This window comes from Cuculus canorus, chromosome 5 (assembly GCF_017976375.1).
Source record: "Cuculus canorus isolate bCucCan1 chromosome 5, bCucCan1.pri, whole genome shotgun sequence".
In the NCBI taxonomy this organism is placed as follows: domain Eukaryota; kingdom Metazoa; phylum Chordata; class Aves; order Cuculiformes; family Cuculidae; genus Cuculus; species Cuculus canorus.
In genome coordinates this window covers 52,138,902-52,161,017 of record NC_071405.1, presented here as the reverse complement: position 1 = coordinate 52,161,017, position 22,116 = coordinate 52,138,902, and the positions used below count along the sequence as shown (strand labels likewise).

At 38.0% G+C, this 22,116-nt stretch overlaps 1 protein-coding gene across 1 annotated transcript; it reads left to right on the top strand.

Annotated features, from left to right (window-relative positions):
• The first annotated feature begins 882 nt into the window (after positions 1 to 882).
• Positions 883 to 21,773, top strand: SPI1 (Spi-1 proto-oncogene). Its single transcript, XM_009570031.2, has 5 exons — positions 883 to 1,212; positions 7,816 to 7,909; positions 15,708 to 15,895; positions 19,666 to 19,822; positions 20,490 to 21,773. The coding sequence occupies exons 1-5, from the start codon at positions 1,168 to 1,170 to the stop codon at positions 20,804 to 20,806; spliced, it is 801 nt and encodes a 266-aa protein (XP_009568326.1). The 5' UTR covers positions 883 to 1,167; the 3' UTR covers positions 20,807 to 21,773.
• Positions 21,774 to 22,116: the final 343 nt, after the last annotated feature.

The following is a 22,116-nucleotide window of genomic DNA, read 5'->3' as shown; positions in this document are numbered from 1 at the left end:
AAACTTCACTTTTCCAAGACAACTATAACTAACTGCAAAGCAAGAAGGCATTTTCCAGAATAAGAACGTTCTCCCCTTGCAACAAGGCCCCACCTTCTACATCCTGCCCTGTGGCACAATCACCCCTGCCCCTGCCAGAACCTCACTATGAAGGGCAATTTTTCAGTGCAGGCAAATGCAAGTAAAACAGTGGGATAAAGAGTGGAGAGAACACCATGTGAGAAAAGCTGAAGCAAAATCTCTAAGAGAAACTTTGGCCCTTGACTCTTTAGATACAAGTCTACAAATCTTGTTTTCTACTCTCTATTTAAGGCATTCTTCAGAGAGAAATCAAGTAATTGCATGGGACATGTAGTACTTTCTCCTTTTCCCCACTGACTTTTTTGTTGCAGGAGGTAGAAAAGAAATCACAAGAAACAAGTAAAAGGACTAAGTATCTCCCACTGAATAATTCTGCTCTGTTGCAATGTTTATGAAGAAAGTCTCATGGGCTTAAATTCAGCCCTTTCTGCAAAGCATTGCGACCTAATTCCAGCACAGGACTATTACTAAAGCAAGTCTTTGCTGCTGCGCTGTGCTCACAGAAGCTGTCAGGACTGCATCTCTATGACACACCATTAAACCAGAAAGCACCACCATTGTTATCGTTCATCTCCAGTGGGAAGCACATAGTCTTCCACAGAGTACTGTGCCCATATGCTTGTTTATTGGTAGCAGGCCCGGGCTCTGGGTTGCTGATTATACAGTAAGCACCTGCCCATGGCAGATCTGGCCCAGGGCAGGCTTCCTGTTACAGCGCCACAGCTCCCTGAAATGAGATTTATGCAAACTGGCTCAAAGCTGTGATGTCACAGCGCACTGATAGACCCAAGGGCTATCTGCCTTCTACAGACATTCGATAAAATCAGGAACTTCACATACAACTCAGGAAGAAGTTCACCTCAGAACCTATTAGGGCAAACTATGAAAACTTGTTAGGGTCTTTCTCCTGACCTGAGGTCCATCACTGCGAAGGGACTTCTCGGAGTCCAAGGATCTCACGTTTTCCTTTTTTTTTTTCTTTCTTCTTTTTTTTTATTTTTTTTTTGTTTCATGTGACTTTCTGAAGTCAATCATTCTGGATGTTTGAAAACTGAATTAAGAAAAATTCATTCAGAACTTGGCTGAATGTTGCAAGCTTGCAAAATGGAAGGATTTCCCCTCATTCCCCCTGTGAGTATATGGGGTTTATTCCTAATAAAAATCATTGGGCTCAGTAGAAAATGGCAAAATAAACCAGCTTTTCTTCTTTGAGAATATCTCTGGCTTAGTCTGTATTTTTAATGCCAGGAAGTTCGGCTTAGGTCAATGTATAAAGCTAGTGTCAACATTGTGATGAATGGGAAATTAACATTTCCTCCCTAAACTTGTATCTGATTTTGATCTCCATTTGTTTTCACAGATTTAATGTATGGTATTTTTGTACAGTATGCATATAGCAAGTCAGTAAATTTGTTCCTTCAGTGCCATCTTTATGATATAAGGCCAAGTCTTTCTTCGGGTTGTAATTCTTAAGAATCTGGAGTCCCTGATATAGTTTATGTATTAACTGTCTACCAGCGTGTGAGAGAAGAGTTACTGAATGCTGATTTTACATATTGCAGATTTTAGTACTCTGTGCTTTTTTGTAATGATGGCATTTTAGTTCCTAACTTCAGCTTCTCTTGAACTGAATTATCTTAAATTCACTTGCTATGAAAAAGCAATTAGTGGATGAGGGGCAAAATCTCACAGATTTAATTGGGTCTTTCAGTATTTTCTTTAAGATACAATTCTTTTGGTTTTGTATGCTTATCAGGCTGTTTCTGTCCTTTATTTAACTCTGAAGATTTGTCACACTGCTGTAATTTATCGTATGCTGAATTCGGAAATTATTATTTATGAAGCACGAATGTCACCTGTTGTTCAGAAACAAACGTTAATGGGAAATCGCTAAGAAGAATAGGTAGAAGAGGCCCTAACTAGATTTTATTAAGTTTGTGGAAGCTGCGGGGAAGTCAGATAAGGTGTTTTACTTGGCTTTTAATATGGTGAATGACCTTTGGTAAATTCTATATGTGTTCAGAAACAGAAAGAGACAATGAAGAGCCAAGAGTCCTTTTAAAAAGATTTGTATCAAGTTTCCTTTTTGTCTTGTCACATCTAATCACGTCTTGTCAAGGCTAAAGACATGTTATTTTATCTTCCATCAAGAAAGATGGCCCTTTGAATTCCATTCATATTTGGTATCCATGTTGGCTGAAAAAATATGTCTTCTTTTCGGGAGACCCTTTATGCCAGCAGTTCATCATCAGTGTTCCTGAAATACCCTATCTACCTAAAGGGTGAGAAGACCCTAAAAATCTTTTTTCTTTTTCTTAAATACACTGAGTTGCCCAGTGGATCTACTGTAAATGTGTCAGGAGAGAAATGAAAAAAGAAACTGAGAAAATGAAACAAGTACATAGAGATTTCTCAATGTATTACTTGTTGGGCTTAGAGAAAAATTAAAAATAAACACAAACCTTTTCACAAACCTTTTCCTCAACTATCCCCAAACCCAGCATCTCCATTTAAAATATCTATCTATCTATCTATCTATCTATCTGATTGTTAGTTTTCCGTCCACTCATTCACTCATAGCAAAGTTTTCTAGACTCTTTTTTTCAGTGCTGAATTCCGGTGCATACATTGAATAGAGGGAGTGAAAATTTAACAAGGTCTGGGCCACATTCTGATTTGTGTTGCAGTTAATATTCTGGCTGAACTCTGTTCAGATGAACAACACAACGGGCAGCGAAAATACAGTTATGTCTTGCAGGAACTGGTGACAGGGTAATTTGTTTTTTATTTTTGTGACTAAAATGTCCAATTATTAATAATTTTCTGGTTTGTATTTAAAAACTGCTCTAAATGTGCTTTGACCACTGCCAGTTGGACCCCCAGATGGTATCGTTATATGTCTGTGTCTCCTGGGACTTTTTTAGAGGGGAGACATGAGTCTGTTTCTAGACAGGGGTTTCTGTGGAGCAATACTTTCCTCCTCTGCCCCTCCCCTTTCAGTTGAGGGTGGGTTAGAAACTGCCTTCCTCTTGACTATGCTAAGAAACTCTTACCCTTCATTTGGAAAACGCCACTCAAATGGTTTGAGGATACTGTATATTTCTCTGAAAATTAGGAATTTTGTATGGAAAAGTTCTGCAAACTGGGCCGGTGTCTTTCAGTGCATAATAGAATCTAATTGTGCTGCAGAGCAAAAAATTATTAATTCAAACACCTTTGACTAAAGAGGACCATAATTAAATGTGAATCTCTGAGCAGCCACCTGTAGAAATCACAGCTTTGAATGGAAGCATAGTTATATGAGAGTAAAAATGCCCCACAGAAGCGTTCTGTTCTACATAACTGCATTGCTGGCATGGCCCAGTGAGGCTGGCCCAATGAGTGATCATGCTAATATTTTTACTCATCTTTTCTAAAATAGCTGTGTTGTGATTTTTTTCCAGGGAAATACAGTTAATCTTTGCCTTAAAATTTGTCTCAGCCACACCTCATTGGAAACTTGTGTGTGGTATTTCTGAATCACTTGCCAGTGAATAGTTATGTCAGGATAACAAAGAAAGATCAGCATTTAGTGAATTTATAATTCCCTGGAATCACCTGACAAAGTCTGGGTGGATAACAAGAGTTTTCAGATTGCTGCTCAGTTGAGTCCCCTGTATCTCTCTTAATCAATGACCACCAAGCTTTCTTGAAGTAGTTTTGCATCTTTTTCCTTGATTCTCAGGGCAAAGAAGGAAGATGGAGGCAAGTCTCCGTTTATCAAAGTCTGTGACAGACAAAGTATTGTTTGTTGACTTCTTGCTTGAGGTTGGGATATGGTTTTAGATAGTGTACTGTACCTCATGGCATGTGGGAAGGGAGATATCAAATTCAGACCACAGTTATAAGTTGTTAACAGTGCTTTCTGTCCCTCTTTTACATGAAAATGGTAGAACAAATGACCATTGACATCAGTTAAATATTAAATTGTAAAGGAAGCCATTCTTCACTTTTTGTCAGGGGAAACAAAACAGTTCAGTATCATGGAAATGCTATTAGTAATTAAAATGATGAAATGGATGTGTGGGTGGGGAGGTTCCAGAGAAGGATGGGGCAAGTGGGTAAAAGTTGGTGCAAGAAGCAACAGAAGAACATAATGAAACTTCTTCTCTCCAACTAGAGAAAAAGCTTTAAATAAAACCTTAAAACCCCAAACAAGCAAACAGCAGGGAGATAATAACAAGATCCTGGAAACAGTTGTTCTAATGAATAGAGGAGAAAATCAGAGAGAATCCATGCTGTACTGTTTCCTTAGACCATAATCTGATTCATCTTATAATACATAAACTTTTAAATATTTAATATATATTTTCCCTTATTAGTTACTGTACCATTGGAGATCAGACACCTAGATAGAAAGTGGTGCCAGTTCAAGTCCTTTGTGGGGACAAATTGGTCCAGGTTGCATGGGTTAACAAGGATATGCACATACATATTTTATCAGATGGATCACTGAGCAGAAAACAAATTCAAGGAAGAAAATTCCCATAATCCACAACTAAGAGACTTTTAAGTCCTAGACTTTCAAATCAGAATATGTAAAAAACCCAATGACTTGTGTAAAAGCAGACTATTTTTTTAGATCCTGAGTATCTGTAACTCACTCTGCAGTCTGCCAGATCTGCAAATATTAAGGAAATCACTTTTTAAAAGGGTGTGTTTAACACACGTTAGCTCTACTCACTGAATACGTATCTGAAACTGTAAAATTAGCTTTTGAATGGTAGAAATACTTCATTCTCAGTTCTCAGACAGTGAGACACCATTGTCTGTTACAGTATGTTGGACTGAAATGAAGAAGTTTGGAAAATCTTAGAGAAGAAGAAACAACAAAGGAAGAACACAGCTAGGAAAAGTCAAACATTCCTTCCCATGCCTAAAATCTGTATTGTGTGTCTACTTTTGGGTTGATGCTTGGCCTTCCTCCCAAGCTATACTTATGTAAAGAGGAGTGATAGATATTTTATTGTAGAAATGGAAATTTTATATGTATCAAATTAAGCCTGGATTGACAGGACACTGATTTCTTGGAAATTTGTTTACTTTTTGCAATATTTATCAAAGCTACAATTTCTGATGCATTTAGATACAGAAAATTTTAATAATTTCATTCAGTTTCTAGTATTTTAGTTTAAAGGAAATGAAGATTGTTCTTTCAAATTATATACATTTATATGACTTTTTAAACCTCCACTTCTCCCAGCCAGTATGATGTCCATTTTCTATTGTGGATATTGAGGTCTCTCCCTTCACAGAATATGAATGTTTTTCTCTGAGTTATGAGAAGTTAACAATTCTGAGTATGAAGGCAAAAAATTCATACATTCTTCAGGCTGACATGGTTTAACAGGAAGCATATATTTATGGAAAGGAAGTGGGGGAGTTGGGTGAATAAATTTACAACAATAACGAAAAGTAGAAATTCCATTCAGAACTTAATCCTGAAGAAAGAAAACACAGACTCATTATTTTTTCTTATCAGAGATTGGAGTAAACCACAGGTCCAAGGAATGAGTATGAGTTAGTACGTATTACCACTCACAGCTAGAGACAACACAAAGAAAATATATGGGGAAAATTAGAAGCATCAAAGAGAATCCATGCTGTATTGTCTCCTTTGACCACCACTCTGAAATCTGGAAAACTGGTTATACTTCCCACTAAATCTCTGTGTAGATGAGGAGCAATTGAAATCATATTGATTTGCAAAAGGAGATTTGATTTGCACCTACATCCTTTGGAGACTAGAAATAAAAGGAGTCCCTTCACTGGTATTCTTGCTGCGGCTACAATTAAAAGATTGTTTGATTCGTTTACTTAGTCTTTCTCTTATTAGATTACCTTCATTGTGGGTTATCATTTTCTCAAGATTCCCATGAATTATCCACCACTAGAGATTATATTGAGAGCCAACAGGCAGTAGAATTGCTTCTGGGGCTTTGAATATTCCACGGATGTGAAGGCCAGTTAGTGTGTCTTCTGGAAGTCATGATATTTTTGGCAATTTTACCTGTGCATTTTAATGTGATACAATAATGCAGCACAGAGCTGATATTAAGGATCTAACAAGGCCCAAAGTAATTTCCATTATTTTGTGTTTTAACATCTTAATCCTCTGGGAGCAAGTCCCTCATTTTCTTGATCTAATTTCTTCTATGTCATCATAGAAATCATATCACTAGATAAACAATTTTTAAATCTCCAAATTCCAACAGAATTAACTGAAAGAGTTAATTACAAGAATTAAACAGTAGAGTTAATGAGCAGTGGTAACTGATGTTGTTTTAATCAGAAAATAAAATCTTTTCCTCTTGCCAGCTGCTTATCTACCACCTCCATCTGGATTTTATGGCAGCTGCTACCTTAGGGTTCAAGTTCTTGAGCAGTCTAAAGGAGGAAGAAAAAAATATGCTTGCCTGCATTTCAGGCATGCTGTCGCCATAGCCTAAGCTTACAAATTCTGGTGTTCCAAAAATCAGGCAGATTTATGGAGGATGATAACTATTTGGTACACATAGATAGGCATGTGAACATATAAACATATGAACATAAAAAACCCCGTCACGTAAGTTATCATGTTTTTTTAAATGTTTATCCTTTTCTTTAATGTTACTTATACTAAAGTGATTGACAGAAGAAAAATACTTCTATTCACCTCCCAGAAATAATTTCTTTTCAGAACAAACAGTAATAAGATGTTTGAGTTCTCCATTGCTGTTGACACCACAAAAATTGGTTGAGATTGGAAGAAAATATTGTGATGAACTTAATTGGACAAATGTTTAATAAGCTGTGTGAAGGACATTGCTCAAACTCTTCATTCCAGAAAAAGACAAACCCAAATATTAAATGAAGACATAAGATTGTGCACAACTAATAATAAACACACTGCCTGTATTGAAATGATGTAAGACATTAAAGCACTAATGTTTGAGTACTAGGAATGGGGAGAAAGACAAGTGGGAAACTTGCCCTATGTTTTAAGAAAACAGAGAGGAATAATTCTACAGCTAAGCATCCAATATCTCACAACTCAACAACTGCCCCACATTTGGACTTTTTATATCTTGTCTGCCCATACCTAGTAGCCCTGTACAGCTGATTCGAATTAGCAAACACTTACAGTTCGTCTTGGACAAAAACTGAGAAAGAAATTGGTTTTATGCCCTCTGTCACCATCATTACCCTCCTAGAAACTGCTACTGTTTAGTGAGATCTCCTAGAAACACACAGAATAACATGGTTAGGGAAGACAAGTTTCTGCTTTCTGTTGTGTGTACAGGAGGAATAACAATAAAAGTCTGTCAGTAACAAAAAAATATTTTTCCTGCTGTGCTAGTGTGATGGCATCTATCTTGATGTCCAAGATAGCTCTCTTAAGTTGTATCTGCAGAAGGTCAGAGGGCAGGATATCAAGAACTCAAGAACTTCTTTAATACCACAGGGGACAGGACAAGTTCTGCTACACAGACTGGGTCTAAGAAGATGGATTATTCTTTTTTTTTCCTTTTGGTTGCAAACCAGCATTTAGTGTTAAGCATTTTACTCCTGATGATTCAATAAGAACTTGAAGCCTCCCCTTTCCTTTGCCTGGCAACATAAAATATGTTGGCATGTCTCCTGCACTAAATGTATGAATAATTTTGAAAGCATTGTATAAACTTACAGTTCTAAAAATTCCTCTTCTCTTTACAGCCCTCTGAAGATATGGTACCCTATGAGTCAGACCTCTACCGACAGCCCCATGACTACTACCAATATCTCAACAGTGATGGAGAGAGTCATGGTGGTAAGTTAAAAAATATCTCCTTGGAGCATAAAGTCTCCCAGGATGCCACAGGAAAGAGATTTAGGACATTAAGGAGAAAAAAAACCAAACGTTGCTGTGATCTATAATGTATAGGAGCATGCTTTCAAATCAGAAACCAACATTTTATTCTGCTTAATGGTACTCATCCAATTCAGCAGAGGCAACACAGTTCCTCTGACAGAGAATTTTAGAAAGTAGTGAAAGATGCAAGGAGCTTCCAGGACATTTAGTGTATTGCCAGAAAGGTGGGATCTCATGGTCTAACTTCTTCATTATCATCACTGTGTTTTTACATTCCTCTGCAGATCAAAAACACTCTTCTTTTTTCAGAACTCTTTAAGGACACAGATTTGCAATATGGTATTTCTCTTCCTGCATTCCCATCTGCAATTCCTGTTTGAATTTGGTCCTAAATACTCCATTTGTCCCTTCATTTTAATTATGTTTCTTTGGTATTTGGCCTGTTTAAACTCCATATATTGCTCTTTCTTTTGATCTCTTTTGCATGCTGCCACACCTATCTTTAGCTTTCACTCTTCTTCCAGTACACCCAAGTACTTCCTCTCTCTAAATCTATGTAAAACTTCCTTGTAGCTGTTTGTGCGTAAAGCTAGCTCAATATAAAAATACTGTACGGTTATTTCTTGATTCAATTTATGTATGTGATTTCAAAGCCTTGGTGTCTTTGTATGTTCGTGTCCTCTGGGCACTGGACTATAAATCAACACAGAACAGAGACTCTTGCTTTGTGAATTTTGTCTCCCATGCAATACAATGGTCCAGCAAAATCAGCCAGGAGCTATCACAGTCAATACTGAATCAGGAAGGAAAAGCACCCTTCTACTGTGTCACTCGTGGCAATCCCTTCAGATCCTGGAGTTTCCCTAAAAGACTCCCACTGATACAGCAACTAGAGCCACCACTGCTTTATTTAAGGCATCTAACAACTTCACAGCATAGCACTGTTTTGTCTGCAGCAACACAGCTACCTTAAGGCACAGCAAGTAACAGAATGGGATTGTTCTGGGCATTGAATTGAAAAAAAGTTCTATGTACATTTGTGCTCTATGTTGCATTCAAGAAACACCTATGATATTCTTAACACTTGGAGACAAAGAATTAATTCAGTTTTTACAGGTTAGCTCATAGCGTCTGTCAAGTCACATTAGTCAAACCCAGCAAATTCCACATGGAAATTCAGGGTTTTTACACTATACCCTATACCTGTTTACACACCTATAAAAAGAGGATAACATTTATTATCTCAAAAGGCAATTGTGACAATTAAGCAATAAATACAAAAGATGCCATGTAGGGAAAAGCACTGGGAAATAACTTTTCTGTTGTTAAATCTAGGCTACAGCGAGCAACAACATCCATTTGTCTTTCATAATCTTATCATCCCATCTGGTTTACTGCTCATTTTCCTGTTGGAAGGCTGTTCCTAAACTACACTGCTCAGATCATTAACGCATTTTTACTCATCATAATGAACAAAAGAAAAAGTCACCTAAGTGGGTTACACACAGTTTGAAAAGAAAATTGTCTCTTCCTAAACTCGTGTTGCGATTGTCCTAAAGATCCCAAACTCCATAGTTTAATGTTTCAATAATAAGTGATTATTGAAGGGGCAATTTAAACCCAGCCTGCACATTTCAATCAAATTTGTATTTGTGAAAGCACCTGTAATATAGATGGTTGTGTCTAAATATCCAATATGCCCTGTGCTTTCCTGAATTGCTCACAGTCCAAAAGGACAACAAACAACCAAAGAATACAAAAGGAAGTGAAAACCACAAATTAACACATTTTGCTTCTTTTCTGTAAACATTAAGAACCCCAACTTTGGATTTTGTTTTGCTAACGTGACAGAAGTAGCAGGTCTTGAGGAGAGCCATGGAAGAGCAGAGAAGTGACGTCACAAACTACTTTTGGAAATCTGTCCTAGGTGTTCCAAACAATGTGGATAAAAGCACAATGATTGAAAAAAAATTGGGAAAATGGATAAATAAGGTGCTGCAGTGATAGCAGTGAAGTGAATTGAGGTGAAGTGAAAGAGAGAACAGGGTTAGATACGAAAAAAAAGAAATAAATAGGACAGAACTGTGAGTGAGGAGTTCAGCTTAGGGTACAGAGAGATCACTGGCAATACATAAAAATTAGTTTTGCAGGGCTACTCAAAAACTCTATGGACTTAAAAGTAAAGGTACCAGGGAAAAAAATACTACAAGACAAAATAATACTTTTGGTTTTGCTGATAGGGGACTGCTAGACAAATAGAAAGTTTTGCTCAGTTGTCAGACTACCTCTCTCTCACTCCTAGCAAATTAATTTTTTGAAAAGGAGATGGTGATAGTTTAATCTGTAGGTCTGTGCTGTGTGCATTACTGTCATTTTTTAGAACATAATGCAGAAGGCAGCCCTTATTCCATGTTTACATGAGTAGGTAATAAAGTGCACACCATAGTGTGTCACATTTAATATGTAGGATATCATTGCCAGTAAATTAAAGTGAAATTTAAAAAGCAAAAACACACTATAAAAAAAATCCCTATGTCCATCACAACCTCCATTGTTTACATTTATTTTGTATACTGTAGTTTAACTATTTTGTAAATACTTTAATAAACACAGAGAGAGTCATGCAGGACAGAAGCTACTTCAAGTGATCGTGTATTAGTCCATCACACTACCCTGAGCTTGTATGCTAGTAAGTCTGTAAATGTAACACAGCATATTTTGTAACACTAATGCAATCTTAGTAATTACAAAAGTCCGCTGCCGCTTTGTCTCTAACTTATTACTAAACATTATTGGCTTAGTAAAAATCACTTTTTGTATGAAGCTGAATGCTGACCCTCATTCACTTTGTTGATAGCCTCATGGAATTTACTAGATTTCATTTGGGATTTTATTTTCATCCTACCTCCCAAAGTAATTTGATCATTTGAGAATCTCAGCTTTCATTTTGCTAGGATTTTAGCCCTAATGGAAATGGGGGAAGTCAAACATGTGAACTTTAGTCTTAAATGCTGTGTGGAAAATAGAAAGAACTCCAAACATCATTTAAAAATCCCCTCGCTTCAAAGCCATTCTCATTATTTGCTGGGGTCTGATTCATAGATTTTCAAACATTTGGCATTATTAAAATCATAAAATTTGTAAAATGAGAGCTAATGAGAACCTACTGTCTTTATAAATGACTGCTATGCTGCCTAGGAGCACAGCATTTTGTTCAACAAAGAGAAATTCTGTAGGGAATTAAGATATCAATTTTCCAGTGTCCTTCAATATATTTCTGATTTCCTCCATGAGTTTTCTCATGGCTTGTTTTTTCAGATGAGCAGCGGGAACTTCTAAGCCGTGCAATATGGGGCTGTGTAAGAAACATTCTCGTAGATCAAAATGAGTTGGAAAATCTGCACAGCAGATGGTAGAACCACTCAGAGACGCTAACTCAGACCTCACAAGTACAACCACATTGACAGAGTCATCTCCTTAGCCTGGGCAGTGTTATGCTGACAGAGCTGTCATGTTTCCGGTTCAAGCGCTGGCTCATGAATTTCTGCACAGTTTTGCACTGTGGGATGTAGATTTATCCTGTCACTCCATTTCATAGTAAATAACTTACTTAGGCCTATTTTATATTCTAACTGCTAGTTCTAACATTATTCATCTATTAAAACAGGAGGAAATCAATATACATTGGTTAGAAGATGACTGAGAGAGTTTAGTTATGTTTTCTGAATTGTAGAGTGAGAATCTACCTCCATGGTGAATATCAACACAATGCCTTTAGGTCCTCTTCCCAAACAGCTAACATCCTCTCTGTCATGGGAGGGAGTTGAGAATTCATGGTTGTCCTTCCTCTAACCTTTCACTACGTACAAGACCAAAACAAACATGGTCTCCATTTCTCTGTAAGAGAGAATTTTTTTTCACATCCTCTTTCACTTCACATGAAATTTCTCATAATGACTCCATTGTGTAGCTATAGTTTGGCTTTAAATTACATTTATCTTTAACCAAAGAACAGACACTTTCCATTTCTAGAATTTCTCTCCTTTCTTTTTTCTTCCTTCCACCTTCATGTTTGTGAGACAAGAACAGAATTGCTATGTGTTACTGACATACCACTCACAAAGAACATAGAAGTAAATAGCTGCTGATAGCTCTAATAATTCCAGGAGCAGGTATTTAGTTTTTTTTTTTTATATTTTCGTGACTGGTAACTTAACCAAGATGGTTATCTGCAGAGGGACTTGTAGAGACAGAATTCGCACTGAAATTAGAGATAAAATAGAAAGAAATAAGGACTTTTCCCCCTTTCACAATTTGAATATTTGGATGTAAATTTGAGTTGAAGTAATTCCTGACATATATTTATTTTTTAATGTATTAGTGTTATGTGGTCACTATAAGTGCCTAAATGCTGTGCTATTAGTACTGTTCTATTATAGTATTTTCAGAGCAGCACCTTTTTTCCATAAAAAAGGAATTCAGTAATGACTAGGCTAAGTATTACATAGTGATTAACATGTATGTGCATAAACAGTGTTCAATAGGTTCATTTATTTGCCAAGAAAGAAATTAAATGAACAGTTCTGGAGGAAGCAGGAACCTTGTCATAGGCTCTAAAAAAACAATAGGCCTCTTGAATCACACAAACGTAACTGCCTATAAAAAAATATTTCAGAATAATCAAAAGTAGACCATTCACAGCATGCAAAAATATTTATGGCTATGTATGTTAGAAATGCACTATGTTCTCTCTTAACCACCATAGTTACTGCTAGTAAGACATTCACAGCTGAAGACCTGCTGCTGACAGCCTCAAAGAGTTTTACCTGGGCTTTGTCATCCTCACAATTGTGCATTGATGTCATTAGCTCTAGTAGATTAGCAAAGAGAATATACACTGCCATCTGACAGAAGACTTTCTGCACAAGGAGCAGAGCCAGGTCATTCTAAGGAAGAAGAGTATAGACTACTCCTGCAATGTATTCTCAACAATTTATTACACAAGGCTGCCCATGGTCTATGGGGCCTCAATGGTTGGCTCTACTTAGAGAAATCTGCAGGAATTTAACCCAGAAAAAAAAACATGAGTTAACGTGGCTTAGTCTTTCAAATAAACAAAAAAAAAATCAGTTTGAAAGTGCCTAAAGTCTCCTACCAGGATGCAGCCTTAGATGATCTGTGGGTTCAAACTCACATACATACCACCATTTCCTCAGTTGAAGCAGATATGAATGTAAAAATACCTGGGTACTTTGCACCCATAAAAACCTCCTTTTTTTTACCAGAGAAAACAAACTTTTCGTGTACCACTGCAACATGAAGAAGTGTTACTGTACATTGTAATTACAACTTTGGGCTATAAAATCTCTATGTAGCCCACAGAAAGAGTTATATAGCAAAGCATAGAAATTATAAAGTAATACAACAGCTTTCTGGGTGCCTTTATAAGCATCTTTCTATCCCTTTCACATGCAGTGACATGGTTTATCCATGAATCACAAAATCAGGGAGGACAAAAAGCTAAGCACTGGTGTGGTAAATGGTCTGATAGAGCCTCCAAATGAATTTCTAAAAGCTTGAGCTATAACAGCCATTAAAACAGCTTATAACTTCTCAGGTACAGCTATGTTTGGTATAAACATGTCACTTGGTTCACTGTGAAGGAAGTCACATTCAAAGTCACTGTCCCCTATTTCAAATCCTCAATGAGATTGGACCTAGTTATTTGAAACATAAGTGGGGAAGGATGAGGAGATAGAAGCTGAGAGAAAGATGAAACTGGCACTAGGAAAAAATATTTACAGCACCTTAGTATCCAGAAAATGTCATAGAATCATAGAATAGTTTGGGTCGGAAGGGGCTAAAAGATCATCTAGTTCAAACCCCCCTGCCATGGGCAGGGGCACCTCCAGGAATGGGGCATCCACAACTTCCCTGGGCAACCTGTGCCAGTGTCTCACCACTCTCATAATGAAGAAATTCTTCCTAATGTCTAGTCTAAATCTGCCCCTCTCCAGTTTATAGCCATCCCCCCTCGTCCTATCCCCACAAGCCTTTATGAATAGCCACTCTCCAGCTTTCCTGTAGGCCCTTCAGGTACTGGAAGGTCGCTGGAAGGTCTCCTCTGAGCCTTCTTTTCTCCAGGCTGAACAAGCCCAACTCTCTCAACCTGTCGTCGTAGGGAAGGTGCTCCGGCTCTCCGATCATCTTTGTAGCCCTCCTCTGGACCTGTTCCAACAGCTCCATGTCCTTCTTACGTGGAGGATTCCAGAACTGGACACAGTATTCCAGATGATGTCTCACAAGAGAGGAATAGAGGGACAGAATCACTTCCCTCGACCTGCTGGTCACACTTCTTTTGATGCAGCCCAGGACACGGTTGGCCTTCTGGGCTGTGAGCGCACACTGCCGGCTCATGTTGAGCTTCTGATCGACCAGCACCCCCAAGTCCTTCATAGACATGTCCTTCCTGTGATAGACTATAACTCCATATTTCATAACGAGACAATTTCTCCTCTATAAACTCAGTACAACTACACTTGGAAGAAGGTGTTCAGTATTGTCCCTCACGGTATCAAAAGGATGTCAACAGCTGCAAGGCAGCTTGGAGAAGTGCACAAGTATGATTAAGATGTGAATATATTGATTTATATTGAAACACTGAGAGCTAAATACATGAAATTGGGTTAAGAGATAATCAGGAGTAAATTGTGAGGGTACATGGTAGCAACCTGAAAACATGTGAAGGGTAGCACAGAAATGATTTAATATAAGAGAAGAATGATATAATACAAGAAAAGAAAACTCAGAACAGTAAGAAATAAATTAGAACTGTTGTACCAAATATCATAAAGAAATTCTGGCCATGCATGGAAGTTTAACTATGGAAGATTACTTTCTAGTTCAATTAGAGCAGAAGGTGTGATGCTGACTTTGATTTTAAAAAACAGAGTGCACACAAATATGTGCATAATCCATGCAGCTACTGTATGTAAGAGAGAAATAGAATGTTGAATGCTTCACATTTCCTCTAGCAGATTTTAAATTTTGAGCAGCAAACATGAAGTTCTAAAACTTTTGGAAGCTTTTACTGAAAAACAGAAATCTAAAACTGAGAATTACATGGAATTTAATTTCAAAAGTAAATAAAACAGGAAAAAATATTGTGGTTATCTGAGTACTTTTTAAGGTTTTGGAAAAATAACTAATTTTTCACAGAAATTTCAAACATACTGAAGAGATTAAAAAGACAGGAAAGCATCTGCACCAGAATTTAGCCTTACTGTAAATGCTGTACACAAGACTGCTACAACAGTTTATCCTCGCATAATATTCTGTAAATTTTCTCCATCTCCTTATTTCCATGCCATGAGGAAGAGTGTAATGAGAATATGACAATATGTTAATCAGTAGAATTTGTTGCCTAAAGAATGAAAATGTGAGGTAGTTACCGTCTTTTCTTGAGAAAGATGCCAGCATCATGTGCATATCGTGCTAAATTGTCATTGAAATCCATCTCGCCATCTAAGAGTATTCTCCCTATTAGAATGGCCTAAATATTATTTCTCAGCCACAGACATTTATGAGATTAGGAAAAGAAACTTTACAGGCACCTATCTAGATTGTCACCAGGGACAGAGTGGTCAATGGGGATAGCATGGAGAGGGCGGAAAGGACAATGACAGAAGTAGGAACCAATGAAAGATAGGTAAATGTCATATTTCTTAATCAGACAATCTGATCTTATTTTCATTAGATCATTACTGGGAATATCATCCACACCACATGCACAGTGAGTTTGAGACCTTTGGAGACAATCATTTCACAGAACTGCAGAGTGTACAGCCTCCCCAGCTGCAGCAGCTGTACAGGCACATGGAGATTGAACAAATGCATGTCTTGGATTCTGCAATCCCAACCACACACATTGGACTCAACCATCAGGTATGGCTACCTTACTCAGAATTTAGGATGACAGTTAAGGGTAAGGAAAATAATGCATCAGGGAATGCATGCTCTTATGTGAAAGAGATACAATGAATTATACAAGTTCTTAATGCAGAAGCATTTGATATAAAACTCCTTATTCTCAGGATGATGTGACTTAAGCATTCTTTTTATCTGGATAATGAAAAGTTGTTTTTCTCAAATTGTGCCTAAAAAGATACTTGCATTTTGTGAAGGTTTTTTGAATTTCAACATTTTGTTTAATTTGGACTGAAAATCAACTGTTTTCAAATTCTGCAGGGGAACTGGACCTGAGAAGTTAGGTATTGTCATGGCAAGGGTACGCATGACTGCTGGGAAGTATTCTGAACCTCAAAACAGTAGAAAAGCTTGGAAAAAGGCTAAGGAAAACCTACTTGTGTTTTTACCTGAAAGTAAATAAGCCATGAGCCAAAACACACTGTCTTCTCTCTGCTCAGATTTTACCTGAAGGCAGTCATTTTCCTGTAAAAAATTATACTCTATTTTACCATAAAGATAGTCCTCTAAGTGCCAGTGAATTCTTATTAAAGCTGAAATTATAAAGGGTTCCATGGTACTGCAAAGGTACTAAGCAAAGTGGATATGGAGAACACTTTTAAATCTTGTTTCTTCACGAATATTCCCAAAGTTATTATTGGGAGCAATAAGAACCTTTTGCTAAGGAGTTTCGCAAGGCAGGCAAGCTACATGCAATGTGCTGAATACAAGACTAGGAGGGGACTGAATTCTGAGAAAAAAGTGCTTGTTGATTACAGCACTGCATATAATGGTGCCGTTGCTGAAGTGAGAGAAACTGCATGCATGGACTTGTCATTTTGGGCTTCTTTGTTCAAAGCAAACTGAAATTGCAAACAAATACTGTATTTATCAAAAACATAACGGGAAAGTGGAGTAATAAGTTAGCATTGTTAACAGGAAACTGATTGCAAGCGACCAAACTTCTCACCTACTACTCAGAAAAAGATCAGGAATAGAATATACAGTGTAGATACAAACAAAGAATTAGGAACAGAAAGTTACAAATATAAAAAGTGTTTCATGGAACAGCACTCTGTGGGAAGCTGCAAGTCGTTTCAGTTGCTCGCTGCAACTGCTAATACATAATGACAAGCCATTACATCTAAACAAGGGCAAACAATAAAAATTAGCTCCATTATGGATGTCTTTGGAACCAAGACCAAAAAACCAAGAGAGGGTGCTTCCTCTTATCCTATTGCATTCTACTCAGTTATGGTCTTTATTTCAGGATGAAAGGCAGAGACTTAATTTTGTTGCCAACTTCTGGTAAAGAGCACCGTGCTCTCTTTGCCCCACCCCATACCAAGATGCAGATGACATCAGTAGCTGGGGATCTTTGGATTTTTACTTTAAAATAAAGTAGCTCCTGTAAGTGGTACTCAGCATGTTCTGAAGTTCAGACTCTGGTGTGTCTCAGCCATAGTCCTAGGCAATATTATTCAAGGCATTTTCAAAAAAACAGAAGCAGGAAGAAAGCTGTAATCCTCTGCTGGATTTGCCAGTTACTAGCTGTATCCATGCTTGTCATGCAATATCAAAGTTACAGTCTGCAAATGAAGGAGGAATATGCAAAGTTATTTTTTCTATTTTCTGTTGATATCACATTATTTTGTGAAATGAAATTTGTGGCTCAAGCTGTTCTTGGACAAGATTTCTTTAAAAAGTTTTGTTAGCCTGTCCACAGGTAGTCTCGCCAAATAATAAATTAAGAACAGAGTAGTCATCCTGAAGGGAGAACAAAAGAAAAGGTTTGAAGACTGTGAAGAGTTGTAGAAAGAGGAAAATCACAAATGGATGCCACAAACACTGAGGCAACACCAAAATATGGAAAGTAGCTAGCAGTTGCTTAAACTTTCTCTCTCCAGAACTGTATTAGCCACCTGGCTATCTCAAACATACTAGCAGGTCTTCTGTGACTGTGTAACATAACTGTGTTATGTAACTCAGACCTATGCTGAGTTTCAGGCACAAAGTGAGTCTAAGCAAAAATACAGCATCTAGGGAAAGTGGGGACAGTGCAGGTGAAGCTTACTCAACTTCCCAGGTTGGCCGCTGCAACCCCTTTACTTGTGAGACACCATTCTGCCTTCCACCTCCCCAGCACTCTTCCATGCAATAGGAGCAGTTTCTTTACTCCCACACCACTCCAGGTTTCCACAACCTTTTTCTCTGCAGAAGCATCGATCTCTGTTCGACTCCCCTGTAAGACATTGTCCCACCCTCTCATTTCCCTCCCTACCATGGCAGAATCTCTCCCTTCCTTCCTAACCCTAAGGCCACAGCTTTCTCAACTGTAAAAAACTAAAGGTGACTCTGCGGTGAGAGCTGAAGTTTCGCTCTTGGGGATCTGACAGGAAGCTTACACACACTCTTACCCAATCCTGGCTTTCCTGCCAGATTGGCTCCAGCCAATCTGCCAACTCATTAACCGCCAGCTGCTGCACCCCAAAACCAGCCCTTTGCATGCTCCTTATTGGGACATTTTGAGCTGGTGCAAAACTCATCTGAAAAGCACCACTTGGCAAAGCCCGACATGTCGTGGGTGGTGTGACTCATGAAGTGAACACCCACTGCCCGCTTCAGTGCCTAAAGTCTCCTGGGAAGACAATCAGGCTCAAGAAGTCCTATCTCAGTGGAGGGAGGAGTTCAAAATGAGCTCACCTTCCAGTACTATCAACCTGGCCCATTTAATGAAAATCACATGCTATATGCTGCTGAGTTTGGGGAATATTGTTTGGGTTTGTTTTGTTGGTTTTTTTTTAATGTAGGAACTAGGTTCTTACTCTCTGCCCTTCAGACTGTTTGGTTTCTCGTTCTTAAATAACAAGATGCAATAATTCATGGCAAATGGTCATGATCCCTAACAAACCGGACTGCAACTGAGAATTAATGCTGAGGTGTATTCTACAATGCTGCCAGCAAAACCTTTATATAAGGGCAAGAGAATTTAGCACAAAAACTGTCTTGCTAAATTTGCAGATGAGAAATTCTCATTAATGGGGAATTTTCAGATAGACACTTAGGAAAAGAGAATGTGAGCTAATATGATGTATCCTTTATCTCAGTGCTAAAGCTATTCCCCTCTTGATGGGGAAGATTCAGGACAGGAAGCTGACAGTTCCGTGTAACCCCATGTCCAGAGTTGGATGCAGTCCTATAGGGAGAGATTCAATGCTGTCAGAAGGTACTATGCCTGAGAGAGGATGAGGACAACAGAGCCAACGCCAGGCAAAGCAGCCATGCTAGGGCAGAACTGTTCAGCTCTTTCAAATTTGAAAGAATAGTCTTAGAAAATCTGTTAGAAGAAAAATTGTTCTCAAACCAGTTTTATGATGGAGGTAGGTAACAGGGATCAGAAAATCATTAGGAAGAATGCTAGCGCTGGGGAGGCATGGGGGACTATCACTTGTATAAGATATAACACATAGGAAAGTTCTGACCTGCAACCTTATTCCTCCTTCCCTCTTGTAAAAATGCATCTTTGTACACATGTAAATGTTGTGTTACCTAAATGTATTTCTTAATTGCATTGTATTTTTTATAAATGTCAACAGTTAGGTCACTCATCATTGCCCTAAACAATCTTGTATACCTCTTATTTTCTCCATCCTTTTTTTCTGCACCTCTCCTATGATGTTTCCTCATCTTATCTCAATGCCCCTCTCTCTGTCACTACCTCCTCCCTCTACTACTCTTTTCTCCCAAAGGTGTCCTATTTGCCCCGGATGTGCCTACAGTACTCCTCTCCACCACAGCCCAGTTCTGATGAAGAGGACATAGAAAGGCAGAGCCCCCCATTGGAGGTATCAGATGGGGAGAATGATGGTGTGGACCCTGGGCCTGGAATTATGCATGGAGAAACAGGTCAGTGAAGACAGAGGGACTTTGTCAAGATGTATGCTGAGCAGGTGCTACATTACCATGATGATAATGAATAAAACTGTAGAACTACTGTGCTAGAATTTTATCCCACCGTGAAAGCTTAACTGTCCCTGACTCTTTGCACTCTCCTGTTCTCCACATCTTTTATGACCATAACTGTGTCTGTAGTTCAAATCTCATTTCTTCACGTACTCCTACTTCTTCCTCTGCCTTGCCTATTCAGGGTTCCTGAATGAAAATGGCTTTCACCTTTTCTACTCCAATTTCCATTAAAAGATGAGAAAACCAAGGCAATAATGTCAAGAAACTGATTTTTAAAAATATTTAGCTCCATTTGCTCAATACCTGAAAGTCAGGTTCTGTATAACCTGTCCAGATTGGCTTCAGATTAGTTTCAAATCAGCAAATTAATTTCAGAACAAGAGTTTGGCCTTTCAAATTCCTTATTCTTGTTTTTTCATCTTGGTGCATCAATCCACGCTACGTCTTCATAGTGTAACACTGTCTATTGGTATAAATGTCACAAAATGAAGTTACATGACTGGCAAACTAGCTGAAACAGTTGTATGAATTTATATGTTCTGCTGTTTCACCGGGAACTCCATGCTAGTACCAATGCTCCACTGCCTTTCTTCTCTGACTCACACAGGCAGCAAGAAAAAGATACGTCTGTATCAGTTCCTTCTGGACCTTCTTCGCAGTGGAGATATGAAGGACAGCATCTGGTGGGTGGACAAGGAAAAAGGTACCTTCCAGTTCTCCTCCAAACACAAAGAAGCATTGGCGCATCGCTGGGGCATCCAGAAAGGCAATCGCAAGAAAATGACCTACCAGAAGATGGCACGGGCTTTGAGAAACTACGGCAAGACAGGGGAGGTCAAGAAAGTCAAGAAGAAGCTGACCTACCAGTTTAGTGGAGAGGTGATGGGCAGGGGGGTCACTGAGAGGAAGCATTATCCTCACTGAGGCCATGGGACCCTAAGCAAGAAATATATTAAGACCTCCTGGCTGGACACCAGCAAAGGAGATGGACCCATCTTTCTCTTTGCTTCCTGTGCCCCCTTCTCTGCCTTTAGAGGGCCTTTACCGTCAGGTGTTTCTGGTACGAATTCCCTTCTTCAGCATCTGAAAATCCTAAACATGACAGAATTCTTTGCTTCCATCCTACAGGTTGGACAGAGTTGGGAAATTTAAACAATGTACAAATATATTATTGTTAGGAAAGATTTTTTTGATTGTATTGTAACTAAAGAATACAGCTGATGAAGTTTTGCCTTCAAAGGTGGTGCTGTGTCATTCACAGTGACACTGCATTAGCTTACAGCTTTCAAACTAGCATTAATACAGGCTCTGCCGCAGCTCTCAAAGCTAGAGAGAAGTTTGCAGATCTTGGAATGATACTCATTCTTTTAAATAGTAATAACATGTACATATTTAATAAAATTTGATATAATGAAATTCTGGTGTTTGCGTAATAATTGATTACTTCACAAACAAATCTCATATGCATTGTTATACAGATGGATTTCGTGTGTTACCTGAATAAAAAGCACAGTGGGTTATAGGGCGTTATCCATTTGTCACTACTTTTTACTTTATTTAGAAACATCATCAATGTTGTCAAACTAATTAGCAAAAAATAATAGGCAAGAGACATTATTGTGAAAGAGACTACAGTATGGAAATTAATTTTCAAATACATATATATATCCATCATTATTTCTTCCTACACAAATGAAGCTCTGCCAGTTGAATAATTTCTACTCACTTATTCCAAGAATTCATTTATAGCTATATCCAGTTTAAAACATAACAGTTAATTATGCTCTTCTGTGGTTTCACTCATTTTCCTGCTCCTGTTCTTTGCTCTTGCTTGCTTACACCCATAGTGATATGTTGATGTTAGCTTATGAAACTTTCTGGAAATAAGTTGCATTTAATCATGTCTTTGCAAAATCCTAGTAAAAAAAAGGTTTCCAAGCTTTTAAACTGTGGATTTTAGTCCCTGTTGTAAAACAATTAATAGTCATTAATTAAAACTGCATTGTATAGATTACACTCAAAATGCAAAATAAAAGATAATTCAACACCTCAGATACCATGGTAAACTTACCCAATGCATCTAAACACAGAAAGAAAACCGAAGTCAAACAAAACTAAGCATTTTAGCTTTTAATATTATTTAACATGGTACTAACTGTGTTCAACACTCAGAAAGCAGGAAATATTATCGTGGCTCTTCCAAAACGTATGAGGTTAGAAGAGATAGGTCTAGA